The 21278-nt window shown below is 42.5% G+C and overlaps 1 protein-coding gene across 1 annotated transcript in view; it reads right to left on the minus strand.

The window, feature by feature from the left end:
• The window catches only part of PCYT1B (phosphate cytidylyltransferase 1B, choline), a 153758-nt gene that overhangs the window by 11504 nt on the left and 120976 nt on the right, over nt 1-21278 (minus strand). The window contains exons 4-7 of the mRNA XM_044287475.1: nt 19321-19472; nt 11992-12070; nt 10415-10557; nt 4884-5072 (exon numbers count right to left, since the gene is read on the minus strand). Of these exons, the coding sequence (XP_044143410.1) occupies nt 4884-5072; nt 10415-10557; nt 11992-12070; nt 19321-19472 (563 nt within the window). The remainder of the gene's footprint in view (nt 1-4883; nt 5073-10414; nt 10558-11991; nt 12071-19320; nt 19473-21278) is intronic.

The following is a 21278-nucleotide window of genomic DNA, read 5'->3' on the forward strand; positions in this document are numbered from 1 at the left end:
CCTGTCAAGAGATCACGTCAGGTCTTATTTAAGCCACAGGGTTAACTGTACACATTGGGAGAATTTTCTATGTCTAAAAACATAATTTCCATGCAATGTACTAGTATTTACAGATTCATCTCTATAGATACCAGTACATTGTATTTGTTTAAAAGGATAACAGCAAAACGACTATTTATTTAGGGATCCGTCTACCAACATGTGTCAAATTTATCTTTCACCTTGAACAATTGTGATATATTTTGCATATCTTTAGACTGTCTAGTCTAAGTTTACGCTATGTAAATATGTGTGTGTATATATATATATATATATATATATATATATATATATATATACACACACACACACACACAGTATATACTGTATATACTGAGATAGCATAATGTTAAAAGAGATGGATCAACCCCTTAAGGACCGGGCTCATTTTCACCTTAAGGACCAGGCCATTTTTTGCAAATCTGACCAGTGTCACTTTAAGTGCTCATAACTTTAAAACGCTTTGACTTACCCAGGCCGTTCTGAGATTGTTTTTTCGTCACATATTGTACTTCATGACACTGCTAAAATTGGGTCAAAAAAGTTATTTTTTTTGCATAAAAAAATACATTTTTTACCAAAAATTTAGAAAAATTAGCAAATTTCAAAGTTTCAGTTTCTCTACTTCTGTAATACATAGTAATACCCCCAAAAATTGTGATGACTTTACATTCCCCATATGTCTACTTCATGTTTGTAGCATTTTGGGAATGATATTTTATTTTTTGGGGATGTTACAAGGCTTAGAAGTTTAGAAGCAAATTTTGAAATTTTTGAGAAATCTTCAAAATCCCACTTTTTATGGACCAGTTCAGGTTTGAAGTCATATTGTGAGGATTAGATAATAGAAACCTCCCAAAAATGACCCCATTCTAGAAACTACACCCCTCAAGGTATTCAAAACTGTTTTTTCAAACTTTATTAACCCTTTAGGTCTTCCACAAGAGTTAATGGCAGATGGAGAAACAATTTTGAAATTTCTATTTTTTGGAAAATTTTCCAATATAATCAATTTTTTCCAGGAGTAAAACAAGGGTTAACTGCCAAACACCACTCAAAATGGGTTGCCCTGATTCTGTAGTTTGCAGAAACACCCCATATGTGGTCGTAAACTACTGTTTGGCCGAACGGTAGCACATAGAAGGAGGGGAACACCATATGGGTTTTGGAAGGCAGATTTTGCAGGACTGGTTTTGTTTATACCATGTCCCATTTGAAGCCCCCTGTTGCACCCCTAGAATAGAAATTTCAGAAAAGTGACTCCATCTAAGAAAGTACACCCCTCAAGGTATTCAAAACTGGGTTTACAAACTTTGTTAACCCTTTAGGTGTTCCACAAGAGTTAATGGCAGATGGAGAAACAATTTTGAAATTTCAATTTTTTGGAAAATTTTCCAATATAATCAATTTTTTCCAGGAGTAAAAGAAGGGTTAACTGCCAAACAACACTCAAAATGGGTTGCCCTGATTCTGTAGTTTGCAGAAACACCCCATATGTGGTGGTAAACTACTATTTGGCTAAACGGCAGGACATAGAAGAAGGGGAACGCCATATGGTTTTTGGAAGGCAGATTTTGCTGGACTGGTTTATTTACACCATGTACCCTTTCAAGCCCCCTGATGCACCCCTAGAGTAGAAACTCCATAAAAGTGACCCCATCTAGGAAACTACGGGATAAGGTGGTTGTTGTTTTGGGACTATTTTAGGGGTAAATATGATTTTTGGTTGCTCTATATTACTCTTTTTTGAGGCAATGTAACAAAAAAATTAAATTCTAAAATTGTTTCTACATTCGCTATTTAGTTTTGTGGAACACCTAAAGGGTTAACATAGTTTGTAAAGTAACTTTTGAATACCTTGAGGGGTGTAGTTTCTTAGATGGGGTCACTTTTTTGGAGTTTCTAGTCTAGGCTACATCAGGGGGGGCTTCTAATGGGACATGGTGTCAAAAAAAAAACTGTCCATCAAAATCTGCCTTCCAGAAACCGTATGGCGTTCCCTTCGTTCTATGCCCTGCCGTGCGGCTATATAGCCATTTACGACCACATATGGGGTGTTTCTGCAAACTACAGAATCAGGGCCATAAATATTGAGTTTTGTTTGGCTGTTAACCCTTGCTTTATTACTGGCAAAATGGATTTAAATTGAAATTTTGCCCAAAAATAGGTGTTTTGGCACAGTTTTTATTTTATATTTTTAACACCGTTCATCCGAGGCGTTTGGTCAAAAGTTATTTTTATAGCGACGACTTTTACGCACGCGACGATGCCCAATATGTATGGCTCTCAGACTTTGGACACACTAAGCAGGCATCCTAAATCTGCGGCCCTCCAGATGTTGTAAAACTACAATTCCCACTATGCCCTGATGATGGCTGTAGGTTGTCTGGGCATGCTGGGAGTTATAGTTTTACAACATCTGGAGGGCCGCAGTTTGAGGATGCCTGCACTAAAACTAATATTTTTTGGGGAAAGAAAAATAGTTTTCGTGTCTCCAAAGTCTGAGAGCCATAGTGTTTTATGTTCTCTAGTGAACTGTTGGGGATTATAAAAATTTAGTACTCCATGGAAGTGTGATACTCCCTGAAGCAATTGATAATGCAGAGGCCCGGATGATCGGGGCACGTGTCACACTGAGTTGTGGTGTCCTTCCGTATCCCCCTCTTGTGACACACTCTGCACTTTTTTTGGGTTCGTCCCTTCTTTCCAGTATTGGGGACCACACCTGGAAAGTGTTGGCCAGGGACGATCCGGGCGCCTCCAGTTCCCGAGGTACTCCGGCCTGCTCTTTCCCGGTCCGAAAAGATCAGGTCCTTGAGGACTGCCTCATAGAATTGGAGGAATGTCCCTGTGCTGCCAGCGCTTCGGGATAGTACAAAAGAGTTGTACATGGCAACCTGCACCAAGTAGACCGCAACTTTTTTGTACCATGCCCGGGTTTTGCGCATGGCGTTATATGGCGTGAGGACTTGATCAGAGAGATCAACTCCTCCCATATACCGATTGTAGTCGACGATACAATCGGGCTTGAGGACCGTTGCCGCGGTACCTCGCACAGGGACTGGGGTGGTGCCGTTACCGTGGATTGTGGACAGCATAAGGACATCCCTCTTGTCCTTATACCTGACCAGCAACAGGTTTCCACTGGTAAGTGCACGGGTCTCACCCCTGGGGATAGGTACCTGGAGGGGGTAGGCAGGGAGGCCGCGCTGATTTTTCCGCACGGTCCCACAAGCGAACGTGGATCTGGCGGCAAGGGACCTGAACAAGGGAATGCTGGTATAAAAGTTATCCACGTACAAGTGGTAACCACTATCCAGCAGTGGGTACATAAGGTCCCACACGAGTTTCCCGCTAACACCCAGAGTGGGGGGACATTCTGGGGGTTGAATACGGGAATCTCGCCCCTCGTACACACGAAATTTGTAAGTGTACCCTGAGGTACTCACAAATTTTGTATAGCTTCACGCCATACCTCGCCCGCTTTGTGGGAATATATTGGCGGAAACTGAGTCTCCCCTTGAACGCAATGAGCGACTCATCAACCGCGACCTCCCTTCCAGGTACGTAGGCCTGCTGAAATGTGGCCCCAAAGTGATCGATGACCGGCCGTATCTTATACAGCCGGTCATAGGCAGGATCACCTCGGGGTGGACATGCTGCATTATCGGAATAATGCAGACATTTCCGGATGGCCTCAAACCGGTGACGTGTCATGACCATACTGTACAGTGGGGTCTGGTACAAGACGTCCCCACTCCAGTATTGTCTGACACTGGGTTTTTGGACTAGACCCATATGCAGCACGAGGCCCCAAAATGTCCTCATTTCGGCTGCACTGACCGGCGTCCAGCCACCGGGTCTAGCCAAAACTGAGCCTGGGTTTTGAGCGACGAACTGTTGGGCGTACAGATTCGTCTGCTCCACCATCAAATTCACCAGTGGGTTACTGAAAAAAAAACTAATAGTCTATTTCAGTAAACCCCACTGTGGGAATCTGGATTCCAGGATTGCCAGCGAAATCCGGAATCTCAGGCTCAAAGTCCACTGGGGGACACCAGCTAAGTTCATCGGCAGGGGTCTCCGGTGGACTTATTTGGTGGGCCGGGAAACCAGTAAGTGTCAGGGGGGGGTCTGGGTTAGGGTTAGATGGATAGATGGAAGTTTGGATAAGTTTTTTTTTTTTTTTTTTTTTTTTCCTAACTTACTTTTCCCTTCTTTCCCTGCCTAACGGTGCCTCTCCCTCACTGACCCTAACCTACCTGGGTGGCGATGGGTGCAGGAGGGTGATGGATGCCGATTAGGGGGACACAGGAGCTGGTGCTGGACGATGCTGCCGGGTGCTCGTGCAGAACAGGAAGAGGAGGGGAGAGAGGAGCGCAGGAAGTTTGAATCTCGCGCCTCTCTCCCCTGCACCAATCAGCACCCTGGACAGCAGTGTTCAGCACCAGGGCCAGCACCGCCTCCTCAAATCCTCGGACTGCGATTGGTGGTGTATAATTACGCCACCGATCGCAGTCTTTTTCCGGTTCATCGGGTCACAGGACACCCGAATGGACCGGAAACGCAGAAAACCGCAGGTCTGAATTGACATGCGGTTTTCTGCGATCGCCGATACGGGGGGGTCAAATGACCCCCCCCCCTGCGTTGTTACGGGATGCCGGCTGAATGATTTCAGCCGAAATCCCGTTCCGATTAACCCCCGCGGCGCCGGAGTTACGGTTTTAAGTCAGGACGTACCGGTACGTCCTCGGTCCTTAAGGACTCGGGAAATAGGGCGTACCGGTACGTCCTCGGTCCTTAAGGGGTTAAGACTATCTATAAAAGGCAAATTGTGAACGTACCCAGGCACCATCAGGACCAAACAGCTCTAGAAAATTTCCAATAAACTCCCTTGACTTCTCCTCCCACTTCTGGATTAAGTCATGACTCTTTTCTTCCACCTTGTAGACAAATTCTTTGGATTTTTCTTCCACATTTTTCACTTTTTCTTTCATTTTATCAACTTGGTTTTGAAATCTGTATTTTTTCTCCTGATGACAAACCAAAAAAACAGTTCAAAATATTCTTGAGGTATTCTACAGCAGACATAGAAAGTGCCAGCAGGCATATACCGTAACTGGAACACTAGTTAAATTAATGTGAGGACATATTCAGATGGATGATTTTCTACGACAAATAGGTGCCAAAATTCGCCTGAGAACTACGTTTGTTCTGCCTCCTACTATTTTCAGTAGGAATTAGTGCTGTAGTTGACATGGCGCAGTATTTTCATGCACAGATTTGAAAAAAGTGGAACCCAAAGCAAGTAGCCACACACAGATTAGCCCATTGAATGGGGATAATCAGTGTACAGATCAGTTGCAGTGCACATTGCAAATCCATGCAGAAATCTGAAGCTCACGACAGATTTTAGCACATATTTGTTAACTAGCAGCTGATCTGAACATATACTAATTTATATGCATCTGCTGCCCTGTGGGTAATTGGGGAATGGACTCATCCTTGTTAGTGAGACTAAAAGGCAGATAGAATTACCTGAAAGGAAGCAGAGATCTGTCTGTTTTAAAAGGGTTGTTTCACCATTAAATATTAATTTAATTCAGCATGAAAAAACTATTTTCTTTTGTAATTTAGTTTGTTAAAAAAATAATGCTCGAGCTTGTGAAATATTCTCTTTAGGCCTCTTTCACACAACTGTTTTTTTTCCCCATTTACGGGCCGTTTTTTGCGTTCTGTATATGGTCCATATACGGAACCATTCATTTCAATGGCGCCGCAGAAAAACCTGAATGTACTCCGTATGCATTCCGTTTCCATATTTCCATTTTTCAGTTCCGTTGAGAGATAGAAAAGGTCCCATTATTGCCCGCAAATCATGTTCCGTGGCTTCATTCAAGTCAATGGGTCCGCCCAAAAAAATGGAACACATACGGAAATGCATCCGTATGTCTTCCGTATCTGTTCCGTTTTTGCGGAACCATCTATTGAAAATTTTTTGCCCAGCCCAAATTTTTATATCTAATTACTGTATACTGTATATGCCTGTGACAGTCAGTTATTTAGCTCGCCCTTCCAGCGGCGAAAAGGTAGGGGGATTAGTCAGATTATGTCGCTGAAGGAGACCTCAGGAGACAGAAGTGCATTTCCACTGGCGTCCTGCCAGCTTTATTTCACAGGTTGCATTTAAAGCACAAAAACATAAACGGAACACCTAGCCTTATCCAGGCTCTAACTAAACAATAGGTCCTTCTCTAGGACATGGATGAGCTAACCTCAGTCCACGCAAAATAAGCACGCTGTCTGTACAGCAACCTGTGATACTTGCAGTTTGCAGGCTCTGGACCTTTAGGGTCCCTCAGTGAGATGTGGCTTCTCTCACTCCCAGGGAGTTCTGACCAAGTGTGTTGACAGCCCAGTTTTTCTAGCAACTCCCCAGGTGCAGCTCATCAGGACCCAGGCTTAGGTTTTTCTTAACCCTTTCCTAAACAACTTTCTTCAGCATATGCTAAGAACCTGGGAGACACGTATATACCCTCAATTACTTCACCCTGTGAGACACCACAATGCCATACGGAAAAACGGAACAGACAAACTGAACAGAAATGGAAACAAAAAATCTGTGAAAAACGGACTGCAAAATACTGAAAAAGCCATACAGTTGTGTGAAAGAGGCCTTAGGCCTCATGCACACGACCGTTCAGTTTTTTTGCGGTCCACAAATTGCGGATCCGCAAAACACGGAAGCCGCCCATGAGCCTTCCGCAATTTGCGGAACGGAACAGGCGGCCCATTGTAGAAATGCCTATTATTGTCTGCAAAACAGACAAGAATAGGACATGTTATATTTTTATTGCAGGGCGACGGAACGCAAGCAACAGATGCGGACAGCACACGGAGTACTGTCCGCATCTTTTGCGGCCCCATTTAAGTGAATGGGTCCGCACCTGAGCCTCAAAAACTGTGGCTCGGATGAGGACCAGAACAACGGTCATGTGCATGAGGCCTTACAGTGAGAGAGCTGCAGCACAAACGGCATGCCCCCTGACAAAGGACGTTCCCCCCAAACTCAAAATCGAACTAAAAGTAGAGGAATTGGAGTAATGGATAGGGAGATCTCTGGAGCAATGTGAGGTACAGGGCTGGTTTTATCTTTGTCAGAAAGAGATTGTCATCTACTTTATGATATCTGATTTTCATTTTTTACATCAATCGTGGCATAACCTCTTTAACAATATTTTGTGCAAAGTTAGTGGAGGGGGTGGGAGAGTAGGCCAGGTGCTATGTACTGACTAATGGCAGAAAGGGTCCTGAAATGTAAATTACTCTAGTGGATCCATTTTATCATTAACATTTCCTTGGACCGTCACTATAACAGAGGTTTAGCAAAGTTTTCACATTTCTTTACCAGTCTTCACTAATTTTTTATTTTTTTGTGAGTTCATGTATCCGTAACGCCAGAATATTTCCGGCCACCAAAACCATCTTACGAGGCTCTGTCCCTACCACATTTTTTCAGTTTTCCATCACAAGTTCTGGTGTTTTTGACGGCAAGAATATAGAAGTCAGCACCTCTGTTATTGCTATGCAGAATACTGGACGTATAAGTCAAAGGCATCAGTTAGGATTCACTGGAGTCCTGAAAACAAATCCAGCATGATTTTCATGTCTCAATCATATATGGAAGCCGTGTCTCTAATGAGAATAGGACCTAACATTTTAGGATGGGAAGCAAATATATGATTGGGTAAAGAAAGGCTATAAGGCTGGGTTCACACGGGCGTGTCCAGATTAGGTCCGGATGCGTCCCGGTGTATTGCGGCAAACCCGCGCAATTAGGTACGCAATTGCAGTCAGTTTTGACTGCGATTGCGTTCCGATGTTCAGTTTTTATCGCGTGGGTGCAATGTGTTTTGCACTCGTGTGATAAAAAAAACGACTGTGGTACCCAGACCCGAACTTCTTCACAGAAGTTCAGGTCTGGGATCGGTGTTGTGTAGATGTTATTATTTTCCCTTATAACATGGTTATAAGGGAAAATAATAGCATTCTGAATACAGAATGCTTAGTAAGTGATCAATTGAGGGTTAAAAAAATAAATAAAATTAACTCACCTTCTCCTCTTGATCGCGTAGTTCCCGGTCTCTTCTTTACTTCTTTAATGATGAACTACCGGCTAGGACCTGTGGTGACGTCAGATCACATGCTCCAATCACATGGTCCATCAGACCATCACCACGGTGATGGATCATGTGATTGGAGCATGTGATCTGACGTCATCACAGGTCCTTTAGCCGACAGCTCATCATTAAAGAAGTAAAGAAGAGACCGGGAACCATGTTATAAGGGAAAATAATACAACCATGCATGAAAATTGCTTGCGGATGCTTGCGATTTTCACTCAGCCCCATTCACTTCTATGGGGCCTGCGTTGCGTGATAAACGCACAATATAGAGCTTGCTGCGATTTTCACGCAACGCATAAGTGATGCGTGAAAATCACAGCTCATGTGCACAGCCCCATAGAAATAAATGGGTCCAGATTCAGTGCGGGTGCAATGCGTTCACCTCCTGCATTGCACCTGCGCGGAAATCTCGCCCGTGTGAACTCAGCCTAACAATAAAAATGAACCTAGAACACAATTCTCAAGATATAAATGTATTTCTATATTTTTTATCTGATTGCCATGTATATGGAATGTATTTCATATTTATTATGCAGTGCTCTGGAAAATATCACTGCATATACATAAAGTATATTAAATAGTGGACAGTGGATTGTGGACCATGAGGGAATTTATTGTTCCCTTTGCCAGAATTCACTTGGAATCATCAAAAGGTTGCATCAAAAGGGGCATGGATGTCGGTGATGAGAACATAGTCCTTTACAAATCACTAGTCAGACCACACATGGAGTACAGTTCTGGGCTCCTGTGAACAAGGCAGACATAGCAAAGCTGAAGAGGGTTTCCAAGGAGGGCAACTAAAGTAATAACTGGAATGGGTGGACTACAGTACCCCTAAAGATGATCAAAATTAGGGTTATTCACTGACGACTGATTGGAGATCTAATAACTATGGAACTCTCTGCCCGAGGAGGTGGTGATGGTGAGTTCGCTAAAAGAGTTCAGGAGGGGCCTGGATGTATTTCTGGAGTGTAATGATATTACAGGCTATAGCTACTAGAGAGGGGTCGTTGATCCAGGGAGTTATTCTGATTGCCTGATTGGAGTTGGGGAAAGTTTTTTTCCGCTAAAATGTGGAAAATTGGCTTCTACCTCATGAGAGAAAATGATGAATAAGGCCTCTTGCACACAAACGTTGTGTGCCCTTGGCCGCATACGGCGGGTCCGCAATACACAGGCACTGGCCTGTGTGCACTCCTCATCACGGATGCGTACCCATTCACTTGAATGGGTCCGCAATCACGGAGATGCGGAAAGCAAGCACGGATCGGAACCCCACGGAAGCACAAAAAAAAAATAATAGAACTTGTTTAAGTTGAATGGGTCTCGATCCGTCTCGGCCACTGCACGGACATTGCCCGTGCATTGGGGACCGCAAATTGCGGTCCCCAAAGCATGGAACGGATGCACAACCTTCGTGTGCAAGAGGCCTGAGAAAGGCCTGCTGGCCCGTCCTCTTCCCCTCCCACTGTTTCTAGACCTGGCGTTAGCGGGAAAAAGTTACAGATTGCGGCACAACTAACCGTTTTGCCTCTGTCTTCACCAGAAATATGCCTAGTATAGGCGTAAATGACCCCCTATGTTACTTTTTGCACAAAATATTGCAACTTTTTGTGATTTTACACCACCCTCACCACTTTTGAAAAGGATGTAGAAAAGTCGTGCATTTAGCTATGTTAATTAGGAATATTTCTCTCCTAGGGGGATGGAGTAAAAAGCATCTCTAGACAAATGTGTATGTTAAAAGATGCACCAAATTGCTCAAACAACTTACAACATTTGATAAGCTTGGCTGGATTTATGGCAACACCTGCTGAACAAAAACTGACATCAGAAATCGGCCACATGATAAATTCCCTCCATGTGTCTCGTCAGGTGATGCGGGGTTATCATTACAAACCGTTCTCACTGGGATTTCTAACGCTAAACATTATTATCAGGAATAAGAAATGAACCCTGGTATTACATGTGGAATTCATTTAGGTTTAGGAGGGGATTATATGTCTAATCCCCCTATAATCCATCAAAGTGTAGTAATAATTTATGATTTTGCTCCCATGTTGTACATAACACTGCGCACTCTGCATTGAGAAGGCGCAGCAAATGACACGGTTTTAAACACTGTGCTTAACAAAGGGGGGGAAAGTCGGCGCTCTAGGAAGCGGCGTTGTCGGCATCTTTTTACTTACGTTTATAAAGCTAACATTTAGCTCCTTTGCAGTGTATCCCCTCTGGAGATTGCGCCTGGCATAAACATCATAATCACGGACGATTCTAGTGATTATGTCTGACGTTGAGATACCTTCTGTCCTCTGTGTTGGTACAAACATGCCTGTCACAGAGAGGAAAAGGTGCGCTGGATGATAGGATTTTATTTGAATGTGGTTACAACATGATTATCTACCAATCTCATGGATATCATCTGTAACCCACACAGTTTTTACCATTAATCCCTCAGAACAAATATTGCTTCAGACGCTGTAAAAAACGCGAGAAGTCAATGTGAATCTGGTCATTTTACAACGTTGTGAACTTTGTTTTTGGCAGATCTATGGTAGCTATCATGACTATAGCTGTCTAAATGGAAAAACTGTCTATGTTGCCCATAGCAACCAATCACAGCTGTCCTTGTATATTTTTTTATTTGTAAGCTGTGATTGGTTGCTATGGGCAACAAAGACAGGGCTTTCTTTTAGACAGTTTACTAAATCTGCTATATTTGTAAGAAAAAAAAAAAACACATTAAGGGTCCATTCACACATCTGCAAGTTGCAAATTGCGGATCAGGCCGGCCCTGTGACAAAAATGCCTTTTGCAGTCCCATTGAAATGAATGGGTCCGTGCCCGTTCCGCACAATTGCGGAACATATATGGACCCTGAACTACGGATGTCTGAATGGACCCTAATCCGGCAGATTTGTGAAAACTGTCTAAACAAATCCTGTCTTTGGTGCCAGTAGCAACCAATCACAGCTCAGCTTACATTTCATATCCTGCTCCTGATAAATAAAAGCAGCACTGTGATTGGTTTCTATGGGCAACAAAGACAGGAATTTTCTTATGGAAAACTGTCTAAAAGGAAAAAAACTAGTTGCCACTATCAACCAATCACTGCATAGATTTAAAAAAATACAACAGGAAAGATGATGTGATTGGTTGCTATGGGCAACAAAGACAGTTTTACTGTTAGATGGTTTTCATAAATCTCCACCAACTGGGGCTTTATCAAGACTGGTGTAAAAGGAAACTGGCTTAGTTGCCTACAGAAACCAGTGAGATTACACCTTTCATTTTCTTGAGTGGTCACCTCTCCCACTATACCCAGTCATACCTATATTTTAATAGCCACAGGACTTTGCACATGAAAAATCACACTGTTGAAGCAGATGATACAGTCACGCCTCAGTCTTTTGGATGTCTAACTGTACAATTAAGAAATGCTCAACAGAGATGTCTCATTAAAATAAAGCAGCATTTTTTTCACTTCATTCAATAGAGTTAAGCCATGAGCAGGTCCGCGGTATTTAAAGCAAACAACCACGGCGGAAAACACAGCATGAAAATCCGCCATGTGAACGGACCCTTAGTGATTCAGTTTGTAACCTTGTTCCCACAATACTTCTACAGTAGGATACATTTTATGATAAGGGATTTTGGAACAAGACCTATTTCTTCCCCTTGAATGGACCTCTCTGTGTGTAGATGCTACCCTCCTCCCCCACCGGAACACCTTGCAGATCCCAGGCTGCATCATAAAGCAGATTACCTGCCTCCTTTATGTGTTTGTAGACATCATCAGAACCTGCTGATGAATATGGGATGTCATCATGTGCCACAAAATCAATCTGGAAATAAAGGATACAAAACGTTATTGAACTTTAAAACCTACACGTTATTATACAGGACATGAAGTCAATGAAACCAGTTAATACCTAGTTAATACCAGTTCCAGGGCACAATGCTCACTGGAATATATTGCTTCTGTGAAAATACTAATGTAGAGCTTCACCAGACTGGCCCATAGACATAAAATAAACTATAATCTGATAAGTATAAAAGAAAGATCAGCAAATTCAGCCTAGGTCTAGGTCTGGCAGGGAAGTTCTATGGAACTGTATGAAAACATAAAGAGATTCTGTCACCAGGATTAACGCTATAGCGATATTTATACAGTCCTGATCAAAAGTTTAAGGCCACTTGAAAAATTGCAAAAAATCATGTTTTATATTGTTGGATCTTAACAAGGTTCCAAGTAGAGCTTCAACATGCAACAAGAAGAAATGAGAGTGAGACAAAAAAAAATTGAGCATTCAATTAATTGAAAATAATGATTAAACTGAAACAGGCTGTTTTTCAGCATATCCAAATTTTAGGACCACATGCCTTTAAAAGGCCAAATCTGTGCAAAGATGTGGATTCATTGTCATTTTCTGTCAGGTAGTCACACGTTGTGATGGCAAAGGCAAAAAAACTCTTCCTTTTTGAACGTGGTCGGGTTGTTGAACTGCATAAGCAGGGTCTCTCACAGCGCACCATCGCTGCTAAGGTGGGACGCAGTAAGACAGTCATTTGGAATTTCTTAAATGTCCTGAGGGTTATGGAACAAAAAAGTAAAGCGGAAGACCCCAAAAAATTTCATCAGCACTGAGCTGGAGGATCCAGTTGGCTGTCCGTCAAGACACTGGATGATCCTCGACCCAAATGAAGGCCCTTACTGGTGCTGACTGCAGCCTCATAACCATCAGACGGCATCTAAGACTGAAGGGCTTCAAAAACATAAAACGTCTTCAAAGACCTCGTCTCCTTGAACGCCACAGAACTGCTCCAAACATGGGACATTCAAAGGTGAAAGAAAGTTTTATTCTCTGATGAGAAAAAAATTGACCTTGATAGTCCTGATGGTTTCCAACGTTACTGGCAGATCCCCAGATCCCACTTGAGATGCGCCATAATGGTCTGGGGTGCTTTTTCCTTCAGTGGAACAATGGAGCTTTAGGAAGTGCAGGGGCGTCAAACGGCCGCTGGCTATGTCCAGATGTTGCAGAGAGCATTCCTCATGACTGAGGACGCTCGTCTGTCTGGTAACAGACGAGGACAGGACAACGCTATAGTACAAAATGCCCGCAGGACAAGGGACTTCTTCCAGGAGAATAACATCACTCTTTGGCCCATCCTGCATCTTCCCCTAATCTAAATACAATTGAGAACCTTTGGGGATGGATGGCAAGGGAAGTCACCACTTGGAGAAATGTTCCCACTCACCTCATGGAAACGCTTGCATCAAGCATGCCAAAACGAATTTTTGAAGTGATAAACAATAACGGCGGAGCTACTCATTACTGAGTTCATGTTTGGAAGTTGGAGTTCTGTTTTGGGGGGGTTTAGTTTTTTTTGGGAGGTGTGGTCCTAAACTTTTGATCAGCTGAAAAACAGCCTGTTTCAGTTTATTCGTTGTTTTCATTAAATTGAATGCTCAAAAAATGTTTTGTCTCACTCCCATTTCTTCTTGTTGCATGTTGAAGCTCTACTTGGAAACTTGTTAAGATCCAGCCAGTATTTGATCAAAGCAATCAGTATGGGCTCATTCACACAGCCTTAGGTGGGCCGTTCCGTGCAATTTGCGGTCCCCAATGCACAGGCAACCTCCGTACTGTCGCCGTGATGAATACTTGAATGGGTCTGCATTCGTCTGTTCCGCAAAAAGATAGGACATGTTCTATCTTTTTGCATAACGGAAGTATGGAACGGAACCCCACAGAAGCACTTCGTAGGGTTCCGTTTCATGCTTCTGTTCCGCACCGCTCCGCATCTCCGGTTTTGAGACATATTCAAGTGAATGGGTCCCCATCCGTGATGCAGGATGCACACGGAATGGTGTCCCTTTATTGCGGATCCACATATGCTGTCCGCAATACGGAAGCAGAACCCATACGTTTATGTGCATGAGCCCTATCTCTGTAGAGCATGCAAATACAGTAGGATGAAGAAGAGATCAAGGGAATATGGGAATCATTTCTTCCTAATTTGCTGTCACATCTAAATTATTAATTGTGCTACAAAACATGCTCAGCATTCTGCTTTCCATAGGTAAGGTCATGGGCATGTTCCATATATACTGCTGATAGGGTCCTGCATATGCTGATGTCTATATATACAGTGTATATATACAGTATGTAGATATATATAGAGAGAGAGAGACCACAAGAATCTGTAATAGGACATTGTGAATGAAGCCTTAATCACAGCTGTTTTCCAGTGAACGGGTTAGTTTAATGGGTGTCAACAGACCTATTACCACCCATGATTTTTTTAATGATCTTTTCTATAAGGAGGTCATACAAAGTTATATTAGGAAAACCCCTTTAAAGTGTAACTGTCATTTTCAGTTTTATATTTTGTAATGGAATGTACTTTATTAAAGGGGTTCTCCCGGAATAAAAAAAATGAAAATACCTAAATATTACTTTATTATAAATATATTCCCAAATATCTTCCATTAGTTATAATGGCTAGTTTTGTCTGGGGAGCAATCATCAGGGAAAATAAAATGGACGCCGTCCTATTAGTACTCACAAAGTGTGTCCTAAGCACATAGCAGGACAAGTTACTTCAGAATACTGAGGTAAAGAGCTGCCTCATCCTCCTCTCTGCTCCACTTGTCAGAGATTATTATCCTAAGTATACAGATAATAAGATCTTCAGCTGAATCTCTGTAGGAATGGAGATCATGAAGAGACATGAAGTACAGAGATGAGGTGGAGGTGAGGCTGATGAGCAGCAGAACTTGTCTGCAGTCTCCATTACCACAGTCTGTCCTGTCCATCCTCTGTACTTCATGTCTCCTCATTAACTCCATTCCTTCAGAGATTCAGCTGAAGATCATATTAAACTGTATACAGGATAATAATACTTGACACGCAGAAGAGAAGGATGAGGCAGCTACTTACCTGAGTGTTGTGAAGCAACTTGTCCTCTTGTGAGTAGGACAGGTGTTGTGAGCACTAATAGGACGGCAGCCATTTTATTTGCCCTGATGATTGCTCCCAGACAAAATGAGTCATATAACTAAAGAAAGGTATTTGGAAATATATTTATAATAAAGTAATATTTAGGTATTTTCATTTTCTTAATTCCTGGAGAACCCCTTTAAGGCTACTTTCACACTTGCGTTCGGGGCTCCGCTTGTGAGTTCCGTTTGAAGGCTCTCACAAGCGGCCCCGAACGCATCCATCCAGCGCTAATGCATTCTGAGTGGATGTGGATCCGCTCAGAATGCATCAGTCTGGCACCGTCTGTCCTCCGCTCCGCTCATCAGGCGGACACCTGAACGCTGCTTGCAGCGTTCGGGCGTCCGCCTGGCCACGCCTGGCCGTGCGGAGGCAAACGGATCCGTCCAGACTTACAATGTTAGTCAATGGGGACGGATCCGTTTGAATTTGACACAATATGGCTCAATTTTCATACTTTCACACTTAGAATTTTTTCTAGAATATAATGCAGACGGATCCGTTCTGAACGCAAGTGTGAAAGTAGCCTAAGTGAATTTGTACATTTGTGTGAAAAAAATAAAATGTCTCTGAAGTGTCCCTTACCAGCGCTCTCTAAATTAGAGTTGCTGAGGAAAAACCGTCTTCGCAGAGCAGTACTGAAATGTGAAGAGAATGCTTTACACTACGCTGCTAAGGGATACTTAAATGGAATCTGTCATCAGTGACTTCCCTATCAAACTGTTTGCATAGACACATAGCTGTGGTTCACCTCATTAACCCTTTCCGGGCCTACACCGTACATGTATAGTCGGATTTCTGCTGGCAATTGCAGACATTTAAGCCCTCAGATGCCGTGGTCAAATGTAACCAAGGCACCTGGGAGCACTAAAACTGAGAGACACGTGCTTCCTGGCCAGAGCCACCTTGCCTGGCTGAGATCGGGTAAGGCCTACAGGCCAATTAGTAGTATATTCCACTGCAGATCTGTAGGTGGCAGCACTGCATCGAAATATACAGAATTCAGTATTCTGTAATGCATTGATATGCACTACAGAATACAAGATGCAATCTAATAATTGCATGTTATAGTCACCTAGGGTGATTTAAAAAAAGTAAAACAAATTAAAAATAAAAACATTTAAAAAATATATAAAAATATAAAAATTCCACTCACCCCTCTATCCCCAGAATAAAAAACAAACACATAAACCATAAAATAAAATAAAAATAAACATCATGGGCATCGTCATGTCCGAAAACTCCCATACTATTAATATATAAAAATAAAAAAATAAAGGACACTTTGTCACTGCATCTCCCAAACAAAATGTAATAAGTGGTCAAAAAGTCACAACACTCCAAAATAGTATCAATAAAAACTACAGATCACCCCACAAAAAATGAGCCCTCTCACAGAAATGTAAACATAACTATAAAAAAGTTATGGGGTTCAGAATATGGTGATGAAAAGAGAAAAAAAAATTCCAAAGATTTTCCAGTATTAAAACCAAAAAAAATATATAAATGTGGTATCACCATAACCATACTGACCTGGAGAATGAAGGTGATAAGTCAGTTTTACCGCACAGTAAACAATGTAAAAACAAAAACCATAAGGGCTCATGCACACAACGGTATTTTGCGTTCAGTATACTGACCGTTTTTTTTAGTTCAGTATGCGGTACATATACTGAACTATTCATTTCAATGGTTCAGCAAAAAAAACTGAAGTGTCTCCGTGTGCATTCCGTTTCAGTATTTCCGTACTGTGAAAAGATAGAACATGCCTTATTCTTGTCCGCAAATCACGCTGCTTGGCTCCATTCAAGTCAATGCGTCCGCAAAAAAAGGAAATGCATCCGTATGTCTTCCGTGTCCGTTCCGTTTTTGTGGAACCATCTATTGAAAATGTTATGCCCAGTCCAATTTTTTCTATGTAATTACTGTATACTGTATTTGGCATACGGAAAAACGGAAAGGAAACGGAAACACAACAGAACAACGGATCCGTAAAAAAACGGAAAGAGCCATACGGTTGTGTGCATGAGCCCTAAAACGGTGTTGTTTTTTTTCCAATTCCACCTCTTTTGGATTTTTTTCCAGCTTCCCACTAAATTGCATGCAATAATAATGGTGCCAATAAAAAGTAATACTTTCACCACAAAAAACAAGCTCCCATAAGCTATGTGAATGAAAAAAAAAAAGGTAATACTGCATGAAGGCAGGGAGTGAAAAATGACAATGCAAAAATGGAAACTTACAGGGTCCTGAAGAGGTTAAAATGCTGTTTTTCTTTTGTTGATCTGAGGCCCTTTTCCCAAGTTATGATACTTATTCTGATGTGCAACTTAGGGTGGGTTCACACTAGCGTTATGGAGTCCGTTAGCTTTCCGTTATAACAGGGTTATAACGGAACATAACAGAATCCATAGGATGGAATGCAAAATGGAAGCCTTTAAAAGGCATTCCATTTTGCTCCGTTTTGCTCCGTCCTAATGGAAAGTCTATGGGAAAACATAACGGATCCGTCTGGGTCCCGTTATGCAAGACGGAAAACAAAGTCTTGTCGACAGGACTTTGCTTTCTGTCTTGCATAACGGGACCCAGACGGATCCGTTTTGATTCCCATAGACTTCTATTAGGACAGAGAGCAAACAGAATGCCTTTTAAACGCGTCCGTTTTGCATTCCCACATAATGCAAGTCTATGGGCAGCAAAACGGATCAGTCCTTCCGTCTTATGGATTCTGTTATGTATAACAGAAAGCCATAACGGACTCCATAACGCTAGTGTGAACCCACCCTTAGGCCTTTGGTTCAATGAGGATGTTACTAATGCCCTTGTTGATCACAAGCTCCACTCCTTTCTGTGTTCAGCCCCTTCCTCGCTTCTTTCATTGACAGGGCCGACAGTGGCAACGGAGCAAGGGGGGGTCTGGCCACAGGACAGTGGGGAGCTTGGGTGCAACAAGAGCAATCATGATGCTCTCATTGCACTGAAAGACTAATTTACATATTACGAAGTATCATAACTTGAGAACCAAGCCTCGGATCAACTATAGAAAAACAGCAGTTTAATCAGGTGAACCACAGCTATGTGTCTATTTAAACAGTTTGATAGGGAGGTCGCTACTAGTTGTCCCATGAAAAATATATTAACATTTTTCAAACTACCACCAGGATCTACCGTAAATACTTTTGCAATTGCATGTAATTAAAAATGTATTATACCTACTGAGTTAGTCAATGAAATCTATCTGCCCGAGTTTTATTTTAAGATAATCCCGTTAAATATTATAGGTTGTCCAGTATTGTCCATGACGGGTACATAACCTGTGGGCAGGTGGGACACTGTTTTTGGAAGAAAGCAGATATTTTTCTAACCCTTAATACATCCTGAAGTATTTTCCCCATGACTTAAGTGCTGCTACTCCCATGTTTGATATTTAACATAATAGTTTCTGCCTCCTCGATGGATCCTTTTTTGTATCAGAAGTACAGTCACAAACTAAGAGCTCATGCACACAAACTGATTTTCTTTCCGTGTCCGTTCAGTTTTTTTTTTTTGCGGATGCAGAACCATTCACTTCAAAGGGACCACAAAAAAAACTGAAGTAACTCCATGTGCATTCCGTTTCTGTATGTCCGTATTTCCGTTCTGCAAAAAAATAGAACATGTCTTATTATTGTCCGCATTACGGACAAGGATAGGACTGTTCTATTAGGGGCCAGCTGTTCTGTTCCACAAAATACTGAATGCACACGGACGTCATCCGTATTTTTTGCTGATCCGCTTTTGCGGACTGCAAAATACATACGGTCGTGTGCATGAGCCCTAATTGTGATGACAGGAAATTAGGTTAAATATGAATTATTAGACAGATAGGCAGATCAGTCAGATAGACACTTTTCACATGTGCGTATTTGGCATATTTGGTAAAATGACGGACACCATGACAGAACCCAATGATCCTATTATAAGTCACTGGGGTCCGTCAGTCTTCATCGGTGTCCATCCTGTGATGAACAGAATAGAAAAACTGAATTCCTTACACAGATGTGAACTATAAAGAATAATGAATACAGATTTTTGCAGTTCATAATTACCTTATGTTTCTCTAAAAATTCTGGGGTCAGCGTCCACGGTGCATCGGTGATCACTTCATCCACATACCTACAATGGCGGAGAGCCTCATAGCGTTCATTCTCATTCATTACTGTGAAACCTTTGTACTTGTGAGTTAGCTCATCACTGCAAACTGACAAACGCCATTAGAAAACTGTTCCTGTGGTCATTTCTGCCTTCAGATACTGTACAATGGAGACAATAACAACACCTATACACAATACCCATGGCTAATTGTTTACTTTTCCTAATATACACTCATTGGGGCAGATTTATCATAGCCCAGCACGCCTCGTGATAAATTAGGCGGAGAATCTAGCACTCCGTGCTCGTGAAGAGAAGTCTACACCCTCACTATGCCCCCTTTTCTGGAGAGTGGCAAGGCACCTGCGCACAATTTTCTATGCAACTGCCATTGAAAAAGTCACAAACGTGTAGTCTGCAACTTTTTTACGCCACAAATTTTGACCGTTTGCATAAAAAAATAATGCACCAAGAAAGAGTTGTTGGAATCAATGAAACTTTCTATGTGTGAATGTAATGATGATATATGTAAGTGATTACAATATTAGAGAGAAAGGACAACTGTACAATGGAAAGAAGGCTCTAATATCCTGTTGGGCCACCTCTAGCCTGGATACAAGATGAGATATGGTTGGAGGCACGAAGTTAAATAATTTACTAGTTAAAGGGAACCTGTCGCCGGGATTTTGGCCATAGAGCTGGGGACATGGGCTGCTAGATGGCTGCTAGCACATCTGCAATACCCAGTCCCCATAGCTCTGTGTGCTTTTATTGTGTTAAAAAACAGTTTTGATCGATATGCAAATGAACCTCATATGTGTCCTGTATCCGGAGATGAGTCAAGCGGAAAGGAGCCCAGCACCGCCCCGTGTCCTCCGAATCTCCTCCTTGCTGGCTGACGTCACAGAGCTGGAGCGCCGAAATCCCGCGATGCGCGAGCTAGCGCATGTGTAGTTCGTTCCCTGTGCTGATGCCAGCACAGGGAATGAACATGATGCCGACACTGCGCATGCGCTAGCTCGCGCATCGCGAGATTTCGGCGCTCCAGCTCTGTGACGTCAGCCAGCAAGGAGGAGATTCGGAGGACGCGGGGCGGTGCTGGGCTCCTTTCCGCTGGACTCATCTCCGGATACAGGACACATATGAGGTTCATTTGCATATCGATCAAAACAGTTTTTTAACACAATAAAAGCACACAGAGCTATGGGGACTGGGTATTGCAGATGTGCTAGTGGCCATCTAGCAGCCCATGTCCCCAGCTCTATGGTCAAAATCCCGGTGACAGGTTCCCTTTAAGCTCTCTGCATGGCATATTTGTATTTAAAGGGACAGCCATGAGAGCCCCTACAAAAAGATCACCACTTTCTCCATTTTATAGACATCAATGAGTTTGAGGAGATAGAAGAGTGTGCAATGAACTGGTACTAAAGGCTAATTACTAAAGCTTCATTCACATCATCGTTCAGTCTTTCCATTCTCCTGGCCCGTTTAGGAGCAGAAAAACGGAAAGGACAGATTCGGCACATAACTGAGCCGAACGGAGCCCATGGGCCCCATAGACTATAATGGGGTCCGTTAGATTTCCGCTCAGAAGAAGATTTTTGAAGCGGAGACAAAAGTCCTGCATGCACAACTTTTGTCTCCGCTCAAAAATCTTCTTCTGAGCAGAAACCTAACGGACCCCATTATACCCATGGGCTCCGTTCGGTTCAGTTATATGCCGAATCCGTCCTTTCCATTTCCCTGCCTCTAAACGGGGCAGGAGAATAGAAAGGCTGAATAGTGATGTGAACGAAGCCTAATCTGTTGTAATAACTAAATGAAACATTGATATGAACATTAGCTTCTACTGAGGATAATTCAATTCCTTTTCAGTGCATACAAGGTCTAAACCCTTAGTTTCCTAAGGTTATGT

This window comes from Bufo gargarizans, chromosome 3, assembly GCF_014858855.1.
Source record: "Bufo gargarizans isolate SCDJY-AF-19 chromosome 3, ASM1485885v1, whole genome shotgun sequence".
NCBI lineage: Eukaryota > Metazoa > Chordata > Amphibia > Anura > Bufonidae > Bufo > Bufo gargarizans.